A 17,508-nucleotide genomic window follows, 5' to 3' on the forward strand; every position below is an offset into this window, starting at 1 on the left:
TGAGAACCATGAGCCTCCTAGGTTTTGTATTGAAGTCAATGTACCCAGAGGAGGATGCAAAATAGTATGTTTTAATCAATTATTTGGTGATGTGATTATATTTAGTATAGTTTTATCTAAAAGGACAACTTTTAAAAAATTCAACCATTTTAATTTTTCTGAAAATAACTGAGGATGATGGTTCTCCCCTTCCTCCTCCGAGGAGCCTCCACTGCACCCAAAGGACATCCAGCCAACTTGACACAATTGTGGGAAGCATTGGAGTCAACATGGGCGCTTTTTGACACCTTGTAGAGTCCATGCCCCGGCAATTGAGTCTGTTCTGAGGGAAAAAGGAATGATCAAGGAATGACGCAGATAAACAGACAACCTGAATTTGAAAATATAATTTAATTAAAGACATTAACATTGAAACTGACATACTCCATATTTAGTTCAAATCAAATGTTATTTGTCACATACGCTGAATACAACAGGTGTAGACGTTACCGTGAAATGATTACTGACAAGCCCTTAACCAACAATGTAGTTAAGAAAAATAAGAGTTAAGAAAATGTTTCCGAAATAAACTAAAGAAGAAAAAAAAAGTAACACAATAAAATAACAATAACGAGGCAAATGTGGAGGCTATATACAGGAGGTACCAGTACAGAGTCAATGTGGAGGCTATATACAGGGGGTACCAGTACAGAGACAATGTGAAGGCTATATACAGGAGGTACCAGTACAGAGTCAATGTGGAGGCTATATACAGGATGTACCAGTACAGAGTCAATGTGGAGGCTATATACAGGAGGTACCAGTACAGAGTCAATGTGGAGGCTATATACAGGAGGTACCAGTACAGAGTCAATGTGGAGGCTATATACAGGGGGTACCAGTACAGAGTCAATGTGGAGGCTATATACAGGAGGTACCAGTACAGAGTCAATGTGGAGGCTATATACAGGAGGTACCAGTACAGAGTCAATGTGGAGGCTATATACAGGAGGTACCAGTACAGAGTCAATGTGGAGGCTATATACAGGAGGTACCAGTACAGAGTCAATGTGGAGGCTATATACAGGAGGTACCAGTACAGAGTCAATGTGGAGGCTATATACAGGGGTACCAGTACAGAGTCAATGTGGAGGCTATATACAGGAGGTACCAGTACAGAGTCAATGTGGAGGCTATATACCAGTACAGAGTCAATGTGGAGGCTATATACAGGAGGTACCAGTACAGAGTCAATGTGGAGGCTATATACAGGAGGTACCAGTACAGAGTCAATGTGGAGGCTATATACAGGAGGTACCAGTACAGAGTCAATGTGGAGGCTATATACAGGAAGTACCAGTACAGAGTCAATGTGGAGGCTATATACAGGAGGTACCAGTACAGAGTCAATGTGGAGGCTGTATACAGGAAGTACCAGTACAGAGTCAACGTGGAGGCTGTATACAGGAAGTACCAGTACAGAGTCAATGTGGAGGCTATATACAGGAGGTACCAGTACAGAGTTAATGTGGAGGCTATATACAGGAGGTACCAGTACAGAGTCAATGTGGAGGCTATATACAGGGGGTACCAGTAGAGAGTCAATGTGGAGGCTATATACAGGGGTACCAGTACAGAGTCAATGTGGAGGCTATATACAGGGGGTACCAGTACAGAGTCAATGTGGAGGCTATATACAGGAGGTACCAGTACAGAGTCAATGTGGAGGCTATATACAGGAGGTACCAGTACAGAGTCAATGTGGAGGCTGTATACAGGAGGTACCAGTACAGAGTCAATGTGGAGGCTATATACAGGAGGTACCAGTACAGAGTCCATGTGGAGGCTATATACAGGAGGTACCAGTACAGAGGTAATGTGGAGGCTATATACAGGAGGTACCAGTACAGAGTCAATGTGGAGGCTAGATACAGGGGGTACCAGTACAGCGTCAATGTGGAGGCTATATACAGGGGGTACCAGTGCAGAGTCAATGTGGAGGCTATATACAGGAGGTACCGGTACAGAGTCTATGTGGAGGCTATATACAGGAGGTACCGGTACAGAGTCAATGTGGAGGCTATATACAGGGGGTACCAGTACAGAGTCAATGTGGAGGCTATATACAGGGGGTACCAGTACAGAGTCAATGTGGAGGCTATACACAGGAGGTACCAGTACAGAGTCAATTTGGAGGCTATATACAGGGGTACCAGTACAGAGTCAATTTGGAGGCTATACACAGGAGGAACCAATCAGGCCTTTATGGTAGAGTGGCCAGATGGAAGCCACTCCTCAGTAAAAAGGCATATGACAGCCAGCTTGGAGTTTGCCAAAAGGCACCTAAAGACTCTCAGACCATGAGAAACCAGATTCTCTGGTCCGGTGAAACCAAGATTGAACTCTTTGGCCTGAATGCCAAGTGTCATGTAAGGGCTATTTTACCAAGGAGAGTGATGGAGTTCTGCATCTGATGACCTGGCCTCCACAATCCCCTGGCCTCAGCCCAATTTAGATGGTTTGAGATTATTGGGTATTGTGTGTAGATTGATCAGATAAAACATTTTTCAAATTGTAGAATTAGGCTGTAAGGTAACAAACTGTGGAAATGTCTAGGGGTCTGCATGCTTTCAGAATGCACTGTATCTACACTAAAACAACCATTTAGAATTAGGCTGTAAGGTAACAAACTGGAAATGTCTAGGGGTCTGCATGCTTTCAGAATGCACTGTATCTACACTAAAACAACCATTTACAATTAGGCTGTGATGTAACAAACTGTGGAAATGTTTAGGGGTCTGAATGCTTTCAGAATGCACTGTATCTACACTAAAACAACCATTTAGAATTGGGCTGTAATGTAACAAACTGCGGAAATGTCTAGGGGTCTGAATGCTTTCTGTATCTACACTAAAACAACCATTTAGAATTAGGCTGTAATGTAACAAACTGCGGAAATGTCTAGGGGTCTGAATGCTTTATGTATCTACACTAAAACAACCATTTAGAATTAATAAACTGTGCTGTAATGCTTTCTGTATCTACACTAAACTTTAGTTAGGAAATGTCAAACTGTGGAGGGGTCTGAATGCTTTATGTATCTACACTAAAACAAACCATACACTAAAACAACCATTTAGAATTAGGCTGTAATGTAACAAACTGTGGAAATGTCTAGGGGTCTGAATGCTTTCTGTATCTACACTAAAACAACCATATAAATCCAACATGTAAAGCGTTGGTCCCATGTTTCACGAGCTGAAGTAAAAAAAGATCCCAGAAAGGTTTCATAGGCACAAAAAAATGTGTTATTTTGCTCAAATTTTGCGCACACATTTGTTTACATCCCTGTTAGTGAGCATTTCTCCTTTGCCAAGATAATCCATCGACCTGACAGATGTGGGATGTCAAAAAGACGATTAAATAGCATGATGTCATGACCATTTTCAATCCCAATGATAACAAATGACAATCAATAGCTCTGACCTGGGACTGTAAGACCATGGGGGTTTAATAATAACTGACCTGGGATCTGTGAGACCATGGGGTTAATAATAACTGACCTGGGATCTGTGAGACCATGGGGTTAATAATAACTGACCTGGGATCTGTGAGACCATGGGGTTAATAATAACTGACCTGGGATCTGTGAGACCATGGGGTTTAATAATAACTGACCTGGGATCTGTGAGACCATGGGGTTAATAATAACTGACCTGGGATCTGTAAGACCATGGGGTTTAATAATAACTGACCTGGGATCTGTGAGACCATGGGGGTTAATAATAACTGACCTGGGATCTGTGAGACCATGGGGTTAATAATAACTGACCTGGGATCTGTGAGACCATGGGGTTAATAATAACTGACCTGGGATCTGTGAGACCATGGGGGTTAATAATAACTGACCTGGGATCTGTACGACCATGGGTTTTAATAATAATTAGTCAAAGACTCAGTTTATGCAAAAACATAGTACAGTTTATAGTACAGTTTATAGTACAGTTTATTCAGAGAACGTTCTAAAGTCCATTATACAAAGACATCCATTTTATAGCTGGTATCCTACGCACATACTTCCACACAAACAGTAGGTATCCTACTCACATACTTCCACACAAACAGTAGGTGAGTTGTATCCTTCTCCGTAGTTCTCACCACTGTGTATCACTACCCAGCCGACAGTTCCATTCCCCCGAGATGAGGGAAACCTTGAGAAGTACTCCCTGTGCTCTCATAGGTTCCTCCGAGGCCTAGCCAGGTCGGTTCAAACACAGTTTTAATTGTTCTACGGTATTTTCCTAGGCACCCACATACAAGTTCAAATCCTACGCTACACCTTGCTCAGACAGTCTGTGTTTTTCCACTATACAGATACATTGTTTAACCTAATTCTGACTAAAACTACACACATCATCAGATTATAATTTTATGATTCTAATCAATTTCATACAGTTATAAGGTTCAGAGTGGAATTATTTTACCATTATCTTTCAACATATACATTATTATATCACGTGATCATTACACAGTTGCACCTTGTGCTGGGGGCAATAAAAGGCCACTCTAAAATGTGCAGATTTGTCACACAATGATACAGATGTCTCAAGTTGAGGGAGCGTGCAATTGGCATGCTGACTACATGAATGTCCACCAGAGCTGTTGCCAGAGAATTTAATGTTAATTTCTCTACCATAAGCTACGTTGTTTTAGAGAATTTGGCAGTACGTCCAACTGGCCTCACATGTATGGTGTTGTGTGAGCGAGCGGTTTACTGATGTCAATGTTGTGAACAGAGTGTCCCATGGTGGTGGTAGGGCTAAGGTATAGGCAGGCATAAGCTACGGACAACGAACACAATTGGATTCAATCGTTGGCCATTTGAACACAGAGATACCGTGACAGGATCCTGAGGCCCATTGTCGTGCCATTCATCCACCGCCATCACCTCATGTTTCAGCATGATAATGCACGGCCCCATGTCAGAACAATCTGGACACAATTCCTGGAAGCTGAAAAATGTCTCAGTTCTTCCACAGCCTGCATACTCACCAGACATATCAACCTTTGAGCATGTTTGGGATGCTCTGGATTGCCTTGTACGACAGTGTGTTCCAGTTCCCGCTAATATGCAGCAACTTTGCACAGCCATTGAAGAGGAGGAGTGGGACAACATTCCACAGCCATTGAAGAGGAGGAGTGGGACAACATTCCACAGCCATTGAAGAGGAGGAGTGGGACAACATTCCACAGCCATTGAAGAGGAGGAGTGGGACAACATTCCACAGCCATTGAAGAGGAGGAGTGGGACAACATTCCACAGCCATTGAAGAGGAGGGGACAACATTCCACAGCCATTGAAGAGGAGGAGTGGGACAACATTCCACAGCCATTGAAGAGGAGTGAGGGGACAACATTCCACAGCCATTGAAGAGGAGGAGTGGGACAACATTCCACAGCCATTGAAGAGGAGGAGTGGGACAACATTCCACAGCCATTGAAGAGGAGGAGTGGGACAACATTCCACAGCCATTGAAGAGGAGTGGGACAACATTCCACAGCCATTGAAGAGGAGGAGTGGGACAACATTCCACAGCCATTGAAGAGGAGTGGGACAACATTCCACAGCCATTGAAGAGTAGTGGGACAACATTCCACAGCCATTGAAGAGGAGGAGTGGGACAACATTCCACAGCCATTGAAGAGGAGTGGGACAACATTCCACAGCCATTGAAGAGGAGTGGGACAACATTCCACAGCCATTGAAGAGGAGTGGGACAACATTCCACAGCCATTGAAGAGGAGGAGTGGGACAACATTCCACAGCCATTGAAGAGGAGGAGTGGGACAACATTCCACAGCCATTGAAGAGGGAGTGGGACAACATTCCACAGCCATTGAAGAGGAGTGGGACAACATTCCACAGCCATTGAAGAGGAGTGGGACAACATTCCACAGCCATTGAAGAGGAGGAGTGGGACAACATTCCACAGCCATTGAAGAGGAGTGGGACAACATTCCACAGCCATTGAAGAGGAGGAGTGGGACAACATTCCACAGCCATTGAAGAGGAGTGGGACAACATTCCACAGCCATTGAAGAGGAGGAGTGGGACAACATTCCACAGCCATTGAAGAGGAGGAGTGGGACAACATTCCACAGCCATTGAAGAGGAGGAGTGGGACAACATTCCACAGCCATTGAAGAGGAGGAGTGGGACAACATTCCACAGCCATTGAAGAGGAGGAGTGGGACAACATTCCACAGCCATTGAAGAGGAGGAGTGGGACAACATTCCACAGCCATTGAAGAGGAGGAGGGACAACATTCCACAGCCATTGAAGAGGAGGAGTGGGACAACATTCCACAGCCATTGAAGAGGAGGAGTGGGACAACATTCCACAGCCATTGAAGAGGAGTGGGACAACATTCCACAGCCATTGAAGAGGAGTGGGACAACATTCCACAGCCATTGAAGAGGAGTGGGACAACATTCCACAGCCATTGAAGAGGAGTGGGACAACATTCCACAGCCATTGAAGAGGAGTGGGACAACATTCCACAGCCATTGAAGAGGAGTGGGACAACATTCCACAGCCATTGAAGAGGAGTGGGACAACATTCCACAGCCATTGAAGAGGAGTGGGACAACATTCCACAGGCCACAATCAAAAGCCTGATCAACTCTAGGCAAATGGTGGACACATCAAATACTGACTGGTTTTCTGATCCATACCCCTACCTTTTTCTTAAGGTATTGTTGACCAACAGATGCATAGCACTATTCCCAGTCATGTGAAAACCATAGATTAGGGCCTAAAGAATTTATTTAAATTTACTTTTTTCTGTAAATCAGTCAAATCTTAGAAATTAATGCATTTTGTGTTTATATTTTTGTTAATTTACAAAATTGAAAAATGATGCACACAATTACATTGATGGAATCAACAATCTATGTTCAATATTAAAGCAGAACTTCCCCCAAGGTCTGAGTTACAATCTATGTTCAATATTAAAGCAGAACTTCCCCCAAGGTCTGAGTTACAATCTATGTTCAATATTAAAGCAGAACTTCCCCCAAGGCCTGAGTTACAATCTATGTTCAATATTAAAGCAGAACTTCCCCCAAGGTCTGAGTTACAATCTATGTTCAATATTAAAGCAGAACTTCCCCCAAGGTCTGAGTTACAATCTATGTTCAATATTAAAGCAGAACTTCCCCCAAGGTCTGAGTTACAATCTATGTTCAATATTAAAGCAGAACTTCCCCCAAGGTCTGAGTTACAATCTATGTTCAATATTAAAGCAGAACTTCCCCCAAGGTCTGAGTTACAATCTATGTTCAATATTAAAGCAGAACTTCCCCCAAGGTCTGAGTTACAATCTATGTTCAATATTAAAGCTGATCTGAGTTACTGAGTTGGGAATCGAACTGGATTTTATTTCTCTCAAAATGAGAGCAAAGTACGATATACAAAATACAGTAGACTTAGCCCATTTACATGGACATTTAGACTTAGCCCATTTACATGGACATTTAGACTTAGTGATGTCAGCAAACAAATCCACTATAATACATGCAGTATGGAAAATACACTGTTCAGAGGCTATATCTGTCCTATATCCTACTGTTCAGCCAGCATCTGTCCTATATCCTACTGTTCAGAGGCTATATCTGTCCTATATCCTACTGTTCAGAGGCTATATTTGTCCTATATCCTACTGTTCAGAGGCTATATCTTTCCTATATCCTACTGTTTAGCCAGCATCTGTCCTATATCCTACTGTTCAGAGGCTATATCTGTCCTATATCCTACTGTTCAGAGGCTATATCTGTCCTATATCATACTGTTCAGAGGCTACATCTGTCCTATATCCTACTGTTCAGAGGCTATATCTGTCCTATATCCTACTGTTCAGAGGCTATATCTGTCCTATATCCTACTGTTCAGCCAGCATCTGTCCTATATCCATCCAATGTTCTACAGTTCAACATCCTACATCCTTATCTCCTGTGTGTTTTCTCTCATGTCGTTTCAGGACCCCTAACTGGTTAAAACCCTTTCCACACTGGGGGCAGTGGTAAGGCTTCTCCCCTGTGTGTATTCTCTCGTGTGTTTTCAGGTTACATAAGTAGGTAAAACTCTTTCCACACTGGAAGCAGCAATAAGGCTTCTCTCCTGTGTGTGTTCTCTTATGTTCTTTCATGTGCTCTGACCGGGTAAAACTCTTTCCACACTGGGGGCAGCAGTAAGGCTTTTCCCCTGTGTGTATTCTCTCATGTCTTTTCAGGCTCCCTAACTGGGTAAAAGTCTTCCCACAGTGAGAGCAATGATGAGGCTTCTCAACTGTGTGTGTCCTTTCATGCCTTTTCAGGCTCCCTAACTGGGTGAAAATCTCTCTGCACTGTGAGCAGTGGAAAGGCTTCTCTCTTGTGTGTGTTCGCTCATGTGATTTCAGGTACTCTAAAGTGGTAAAACTCAATCCACACGGAGAGCATTCATAATCCTTCTCCCCGGTGTGTAACCTCTCATGTGTTTTCAGGTTACATAAGTGGGTAAAACTCTTTCCACATTGGGAACAGAGGTAAGGCTTATCCAATGTGTGCATTCTCTTATGTTCTTTCATGTGCCCTGACCGGGTAAAATTCTTTCCACACTGGGAGCAGTGGTAAGGCTTTTCCCCTGTGTGTAATCTCTCATGTGTTTTCATGTTACATACGTGGGTAAAACTCATTCCACACTGGGAACAGAGGTAAGGCTTCTCCCCTGTGTGTGTTCTCTTATGTTCTTTCATGTGCCCTGACCGGGTAAAACTCTTTCCACACTGGGAGCAGTAGTACAACTTCTCCCCTGTGTGTATTCTCTCATGTGTTTTCAGGCTCCATAACTCAGTAAAAGTTTTTCCACAGTGAGAGCATTGATGAGGCTTCTCACCTGTGTGTGTCCTTTCATGCCTTTTCATGTTGCCTAACTCTGTAAAACTCTTTCCACAGTGGGAACAGTCGTGTTGTTTTGCCGATTTGGACGTCTCTGGTTCCTCTGAGTCTGGTCTTTCTCCTGCCAAAGACAGAGTGTTTATTTAAATACAGACCTGAATGAAACCTCCACAACTCTTGCTAGGAGGTTAAATCAGATCCCTCAATAACCTCTTACCAGTTTTAACAAGCTTGGTGTGATTTTAAAACAAATTATGTTGTAAGCCTTAGTGGTAATTACTGATATGTTTACATTACCTATTTTATTCATTATGTTCAATAATCTGAGGCCAGTTTTAACAATCGTAATCCTGTTTTATAAGTCAGAACACAAAAAAACTACACAGTTCTATGACACTGAAGACACAGACATCACTGGATTCCTATCGAGCAGGTGGTTGTAAATATATAATATAACCTTCATCGCTATATGATACAGAATGTGATCTACACACTTCCTTAAACCTAAAATAAGTCCAAAACGTGTTTTTACGTCAAAGACACAAAAGCACATCAGTAACATTTACCCGTTGTCGAAAGGGATAATTTTTTAGTGACGTTCACAAATATATTATATATATATACACACACATATACATACATACATACATACATACATAGTGGGACACAAAAGTATTTAGTCAGTCACCAATTGTGCAAGTTCTCCCACGTAAAAAGATGAGGCCTGTAATTTTCATCATAGGTACACTTCAACTATGACAGACAAAATGAGAAAAAAAATCCTGAAAATCACATTGTAGGATTTTTAATGAATTTATTTGCAAATTATGGTGGAAAATAAGTATTTGGTCACCTACAAACAAGCAAGATTTCTGGCTCTCACAGACCTTTAACCTCTTCTTTAAGAGGCTCCTCTGTCCTCCACTCATTACCTGTATTAATGGCACCTGTTTGAACTTGTTATCAGTATAAAAGACACCTGTCCACAACCTCAAACAGTCACACTCCAAACTCCCACTATGGCCAAGACCAAAGAGCTGTCAATGGACACCAGAAACAAAATTGTAGACCTGCACCAGGCTGGGAAGACTGAATCTGCAATAGGTAAGCGGCTTGGTTTGAAGAAATCAACTGTGGGAGCAATTATTAGGAAATGGAAGACATACAAGACAACTGATAATCTCCCTCGATCTGGGGCTCCACACAAGATCTCAACCTGTGGGGTCAAAATGATCACAAGAACGGTGAGCAAAAATCCCAGAACCACACAGGGGGACCTAGTGAATGACCTGCAGAGAGCTGGGACCAAAGTAACAAAGCCTACCATCAGTAACACACTACGCCGCCAGGGACTCAAATCCTGCAGTGCCAGACGTGTCGCCCTGCTTAAGCCAGTGCATGTCCATCTGAAGTTTGCTAGAGAGCATTTGGATGATCCAGAAGAAGATTGGGAGAATGTCATATTATCAGATGAAACCAAAATAGAACTTTTTGGTAAAAACTCAACTCGTCGTGTTTGGAGGACAAAGAATGCTGAGTTGCATCCAAAGAACACCATACCTACTGTGAAGCATGGGGGGTGGAAACATCATGCTTTGGGGATGTTTGTCAACAAAGGGACCAGGACGACTGATCCGTGTAAAGGAAAGAATGAATGGGGCCATGTATCGTGAGATTTTGAGTGAAAACCTCTTTCCATCAGCAAGGGCATTGAAGATGAACCGTGGCTGGGTCTTTCAGCATGACAATGATCCCAAACACACCGCCCGGGCAACGAAGGAGTGGCTTCGTAAGAAGCATTTCAAGGTCCTGGAGTGGCCAAGCCAGTCTCCAGATCTCAACTCCATAGAAAATCTTTGGAGGGAGTTGAAAGTCTGTGTTGCCCAGCAACAGCCCCAAAACATCACAGCTCTAGAGGAGATCTGCATGGAGGAATGGGCCAAAATACCAGCAACAGTGTACCTTGTGAAGACAGAAAACGTTTGACCTCTGTCATTGCCAACAAAGGGTATATAACAAAGTATTGAGATAAGCTTTTGTTATTGACCAAATACTTATTTTCCACCATAATTTGCAAATAAATTGATTAAAAATCCTACAATGTGATTTTTCTGGATTTTTTTTCTCATTTTGTCTGTTGTAGTTGAAGTGTACCTAAGATGAAAATTACAGGCCTCTCTCATCTTTTTAAGTGGGAGAACTTGCACAATTGGTGGCTGCTGACTAAATACTTTTTTGCCCCACTGTATGGTCGATTCAGTGGGAAAGTCAACCTGAACATGTGTAACGGAGGTGAGAACGTGCCGTAAACTCACTCCACAGCTTGAAACGTCACAGATGGAGCTGTCCAACTGGTACCTTTTATTGAATTTTAAAAGCCCGTTATATTAGATTTAGAGCACTTTAATATAGACCACATGGAGAATTCAATCAATCTAATGGAAAAGTCCCAAAATATATGAACCAAAGGCAGATTGCCCCTTCAAACATTCCTACAGTACTGAACAACATATTAAGTGTAGAACTTCAGTAGAATGCCACTTTAAAACCACACATTAGTTCAACAACTGCATAGTTTGTGTCCCTGTTTATAAGACAGTACTCACTGGTGGTAATCGGATCTTCAGTCTCCTCTTTCAATCCCAAAAAGTCTTCCTCCTCCTCCTTTATAGAGATAGTCTCCTCTTCCTCTTTCACTCCAAAGGGCTCTTCTTTCAATCCATTCTCTTTTTTCAATGTGATAGCCTCATCTTCATAATTTTTCATTCTGAAAGCTTCTTCCTCTCCTTTCACCAGAGCTTCTTTCTCCGTCTAGATTAGTGAGTTTATGCTCCGGGCGATTAGCCTCGTGCAGTATCAATTTAACACATTTGCTAATTTAACAAGCAAATTACGTTTAAATGAACCAGTAGATACGTAAACATAATTGTGTTCTAAACACAAAGAGTAATATACACAAGATTGGTCTAAAGAGCTTCAATGTTTCGGTTTTAAATTTGCTAGCAAAGCACAGCGTGGTTAAATCAGAAGCCTTTTGTCGCCGTTGAAGAAGCCTCCTGTCCCGTCCACTAAGATTATATATATACCTACCCTGAAAAACTCATATCGCCATCTGCTGACTGGAGTGGGTAACCTGCGGTGGTTATGTTTGTATTATCAAATGAGGAGAGACAAACTTATCACACGAGTCAGAGTAATACAGAAGATAGCCCTATGTGGTAAAAGACCAAGTCCATGTTATGGCAAGAACAGCTCAAATAAGCAAAGAGAAACGACAGCCCATCATTACAGAATGATGGGACCAAGTCATGTGACTCGAGTCCACATCTCTGGAATTATTACATAAAACCGACCAGAATGCCTAAGTCATGTGACTCGAGTCCACATCTCTGGAATTATTACATAAAACCGACCAGAATGCCTAAGTCATGTGACTCGAGTCCACATCTCTGGAATTATTACATAAAACCGATCAGAATGCCTAAGTCATGTGACTCGAGTCCACATCTCTGGAATTATTACATAAAACCGATCAGAATGCCTAAGTCATGTGACTCGAGTCCACATCTCTGGAATTATTACATAAAACCGACCAGAATGCCTAAGTCATGTGACTCGAGTCCACATCTCTGGAATTATTACATAAAACCGATCAGAATGCCTAAGTCATGTGACTCGAGTCCACATCTCTAGAATTATTGCATAAAACCGATCAGAATGCCTAAGTCATGTGACTCGAGTCCACATCTCTGGAATTATTACATAAAACCGATCAGAATGCCTAAGTCATGTGACTCGAGTCCACATCTCTGGAATTATTACATAAAACCGATCAGAATGCCTAAGTCATGTGACTCGAGTCCACATCTCTAGAATTATTGCATAAAACCGATCAGAATGCCTAAGTCATGTGACTCGAGTCCACATCTCTAGAATTATTACATAAAACATGCCAAGTCATGTGACTCGAGTTTTTTACATACATGCCAGCAAAGCCACTACACAACACAGCACTAAACAATACATGAATTGCACTATAACAGTGACAATCTGTTAGGGCCGACATAAAGCTGTCCAAACAGCAGAGATGTATTTTCAGCACCAGGGAGTGAATCCTTACCACCACTACACCTGGTTATCAACTGAGCCTTGTCTGGCTGCGAAACAGTTAATTCAGCCTCATTTCCTGCCTTGAAAAAAACATAACTGATGTGGCTGACAAATGTGGTTTCTACTTGTAAACAGTATAACTTTAGACCGTCCCCTGGCCCATACCCGGGCGCGAACTAGGGACCCTCTGCACACAACAACAGCCACCCACGAAGCATCGTTACCCATCGCTCCACAAAAGCCGCGTCCCTTGCAGAGCAAGGGGAACTACTACTTCAAGGTGTCAGAGCAGGTGACATCACCGATTGAAACGCTATTTAGTGCGCACCGCTAACTAAGCTAGCCGTTTCACATCCGTTACATACTGACAATTGAGATGTACAAACTATTAGCATAAAGGAACGAGGAGCAGATAACAGGCAATCCGTAATTTCGATTAAGACATTAATTAATGAGCGAGCTAGGACGAGGTCAACATAACTATTTGTTCAGCACTTTTGAAATGTTCAGCGACAGAATTCAGAACATTGTCCGTTCTTATTCGACCTCACGCAGACACACTGATAGGGTTTGTTTGTGGCTGTTTTGTTTGTTTGCTTTGGCACCTTTCAACACCCCTTATTATCACATTTACGCAAACACCCTTGTACACTACTGACTAAACACTACTGATTGACGACACACACCGTTGTTAATTGTATTTAGTTTACATAAACGTTGATGACCTAAACCTTCCAATTCCACCATGATTCTCACCCCAAATAATTGGGATACAAATGTAAAAAGCACGTCAAACATCCTTCCTCCCAAATGAAGTTTCTACGTGAGAATTGCCAGAACAATCTGAGACACCAAAAATATTTTCCATCCTGGCTCCACCCACAAGATAAAACTGTCTTCCTATGAGGTTTAATCCAGACTAGATCTTTTCAATAAAAGAGCAGGGCACATCATCACAGAGTGGCTATAGTGCTTCGTAGAATATACTTTAATTGTGCGTTATTGTTATTTGGTAGGCTACTTAAAAGGGCAATCTGCGGTTCAAACAACAACAAAGCAGGCACCCTGCCACTGTTTTGGTTAAAAGGTCCAACGCAGTCATTGTCTCAACATCAAATTCTTTCTGAGTAACGATTAAGTACCTTACTGGGATTGTTTTCAATTAAAATGGTCAAAAATAAACAAAAATATCTTCTTAGCAAAAGAGCAATTTCTCAAGCAAGAATTTTTGCTAGGACTCTCTGGCAGTGGTCTGAGCGGTGGAGGGGAAAACTGAAAACTAGCTGTTATTGGCAGAGAGATTTAGAACTCTTTCTTATTGGTCTATTAACTAATTTACATCTTGGTGATGTCACCAGTCAGTCCAAAACTCCAACCCACCAAAACAAGCTAAAATTTCAGTCCATTTAAAGAAAAAAGAAGCTTTTACACTAAAAAGGATATTATCATATTTTTTTCACAATTTCACAGTATTATTCCAACCTCAGTGTGGAAGTATATATAAAACACAGGAAAATCACATTTGGAATTGAATGTCCATTGTTTGTCACACAGATTCCTGGATGGTAAGTGGTAAAAGAAAGAACTGTAATCCAGGTGAGGTATAACAGAGTCCTGGATGGTAAGTGGTAAAAGAAAGAACTGTAATCCAGGTGAGGTATAACAGATTCCTGGATGGTAAGTGGTAAAAGAAAGAACTGTAATCCAGGTGAGGTATAACAGATTCCTGGATGGTAAGTGGTAAAAGAAAGAACTGTAATCCAGGTGAGGTATAACAGATTCCTGGATGGTAAGTGGTGAAAAGAAAGAACTGTAATCCAGGTGAGGTATAACAGATTCCTGGATGGTATGGTAAAAGAAAGAACTGTAATCCAGGTGAAAACAGAATGGTAAATGAAAGAAAGAACTGTAATCCAGGTGAGGTATAACAGATTCCTGGATGGTAAGTGGTGAAAGAAAGAACTGTAATCCAGGTGGATGGTAAATGGTAAAGAAAAAGAACTGTAATCCAGGTGAGGTCAGATTCCTGGATGGTAAATGGTGAAAGAAAGAACTGTAATCCAGGTGAGGTATAACAGATTCCTGGATGGTGGTGAAAGAAAGAACTGTAATCCAGGTGAGGTATAACAGATTCCTGGATGGTAAAAGTGGTAAAATTCCTGGAAATGGTAAGAAAGAAAGAACTGTAATCCAGGTGAGGTATAACAGATTCCTGGATGGTGATAAAAGAAAGAACTGTAATCCAGGTGAGGTGTAACAGATTCCAACTGATGTGAAAAATGGTCACCTTTAAAAAGGTAAAAAAATTATGAAGTATTAGGTAACGTAAATCCAAATGAAAACGGTACTAAACTGTAGCTCTACTCTACTTCCAGTTCCTATCAGGCTTCACTCACCTGTCCTGAGTAGTACTACTGATGCCATTTTACCCACAACCTATTTAGTGCCTTACCTTATTGCCTTACCTTAGTGCCTTACCTTAGTGCCTTACCTTAGTGCCTTACCTTAGTGCCTTACCTTAGTGCCTTGCCTTAGTGCCTTACCTTAGTGCCTTACCTTAGTGCCTTACCTCATTGCCTGAACTTAGTGCCTTACCTTATTGCCTTACCTTAGTGCCTTACCTTACCTTATTGCCTTACCTTAGTGCCTTACCTTAGTGCCTGACCTTACCTTAGTGCCTTACCTTATTGCCTTACCTTAGTGCCTTACCTTAGTGCCTTACCTTACCTTATTGCCTTACCTTAGTGCCTTACCTTAGTGCCTTTCCTTACCTTAGTGCTTGACCTTACCTTAGTGCCTGACCTTACCTTAGTGCCTTACCTTAGTGCCTACCTTAGTGCCTTACCTTAGTGCCTTACCTTATTGCCTTACCTTAGTGCCTTACCTTATTGCCTTACCTTATTGGACCTTAGTGCCTTACCTTACCTTAGTGCCTTACCTTAGTGCCTTACCTTATTGGACCTTATTGCCTTACCTTAGTGCCTTACCTCATTGCCTTACCTTAGTGCCTTACCTTAGTGCCTTACCTTAGTGCCTTACCTTATTGGACCTTATTGCCTTACCTTATTGCCTGACCTTAGTGCCTTACCTTATTGGACCTTATTGCCTTACCTTATTGCCTGACCTTAGTGCCTTACCTTATTGCACCTTATTGCCTTACCTTAGTGCCTTACCTTAGTGCCTTACCTTAGTGCCTTACCTTATTGCCTTACCTTGCCTTAGTGGCTTACCTTAGTGCCTTACCTTAGTGCCTTACCTCCCTAATCTTACCTCATTTGCATTGCCTTACCTTACTGCCTGCACACTGTATCTAGACTTTTCTATTGTGTTATTGACTGTACATTTAGTTAATTACATGTGTAACTCTGTGTTATTGTTTGTGTTGCATTGCTTTGCTTTTATCTTGGCCAGGTCGCAGTTGAGGGAGAGGGAGAGGTTGTTGTCCTGGCACCACACTGCCAGGTCTCTACCTTCCTCCCTATAGGCTGTCTCATCGTTGTCGGTGATCAGGCCTACCACTGTTGTGTCATCAGCAAACTTAATGATGGAGTTGGAGTCGTGTTTGGCCAAAAACAGTTGTGAACAGAGAGTACAGGAGGGGACTAAGTACACAACCCTGAGGGGCCCCAGAGTTAAGGATCAGCATGGCAGACGTGTTGTTGCCTGCCCTTACCACCTGTGGGTGGCCCGTCAGGAAGTCAAGGATCCAGTTGCAGAAGGAGGTATTTAATCGCAGGGATAGTTTAGGGATGAGCTTTGTGGGCACTATGGTGTTGAACGCTGAGCTATAGTCAATGAACAGCATTCTCACATAGGTGTTCCTTTTGTCCTGGTGGGAAAGGGCAGTGTGGAGGGCGATTGAGATTGCATCATCTGTGGATCTGTTTGGGCCATATGCGAATTGGAGTGGGGTCTAGGGTATCTGGGAGAATGCTGTTGATGTGAGCCATGGCCAGCCTTTCAAAGCACTTCATGTTTACCAACGTGAGTGCTACGGGTGGTAATCATTTAGGAAGGTTACCTTCGCTTCCTTGGGCACAGGGACTATGGTGGTCTGCTTGAAACATGTAGGTATTACAGACTTGGGTCAGGAAGAGGTTGAACATGTCAGTGAAGACACTTGCAAGTTGGTCCGCACATGCTTTGAGTACACGTCCTTGTAATTCGACTGGCCCCGTGGCTTTGTGAATGTTGACCTGTTTACAGGTCTTGCTCACATCGGCTACCGAGAGGGTTATCACTCAGTCATCCAGAACAGCTGGTGCTCTCGTGCATGCTTCAGTGTTGCTTGCCTTGAAGCGAGCATAAAAAGGCATTTAGCCTGTCTGGTAAGCTCGCGTCACTGGGCAGCTCGCGTCTGGGTTTCCCAGTCAACAACTGTTGTCATAACAACGTCGTCACATTTTCATACATGTTTAGCTTGATAACTTCTACACAAATTAACTAAATAAGATACAGTGACTAAATGAATCAAAGTCAAA

At 42.4% G+C, this 17,508-nt stretch overlaps 1 protein-coding gene across 1 annotated transcript; it reads right to left on the minus strand.

The window, feature by feature from the left end:
• Positions 1-7,259: 7,259 nt before the first annotated feature.
• Positions 7,260-11,954, minus strand: LOC135559957 (zinc finger protein 501-like). Its single transcript, XM_065000858.1, has 2 exons — positions 11,524-11,954; positions 7,260-9,038 (listed from the first exon to the last, which is right to left on the minus strand). Exons 1-2 carry the CDS (start codon positions 11,681-11,683, stop codon positions 7,969-7,971), a joined length of 1,230 nt encoding a protein of 409 aa, XP_064856930.1. The 5' UTR covers positions 11,684-11,954; the 3' UTR covers positions 7,260-7,968.
• Positions 11,955-17,508: the final 5,554 nt, after the last annotated feature.

This window comes from Oncorhynchus nerka, linkage group LG15, assembly GCF_034236695.1.
Source record: "Oncorhynchus nerka isolate Pitt River linkage group LG15, Oner_Uvic_2.0, whole genome shotgun sequence".
Classification (NCBI taxonomy): Eukaryota; Metazoa; Chordata; class Actinopteri; order Salmoniformes; family Salmonidae; genus Oncorhynchus; species Oncorhynchus nerka.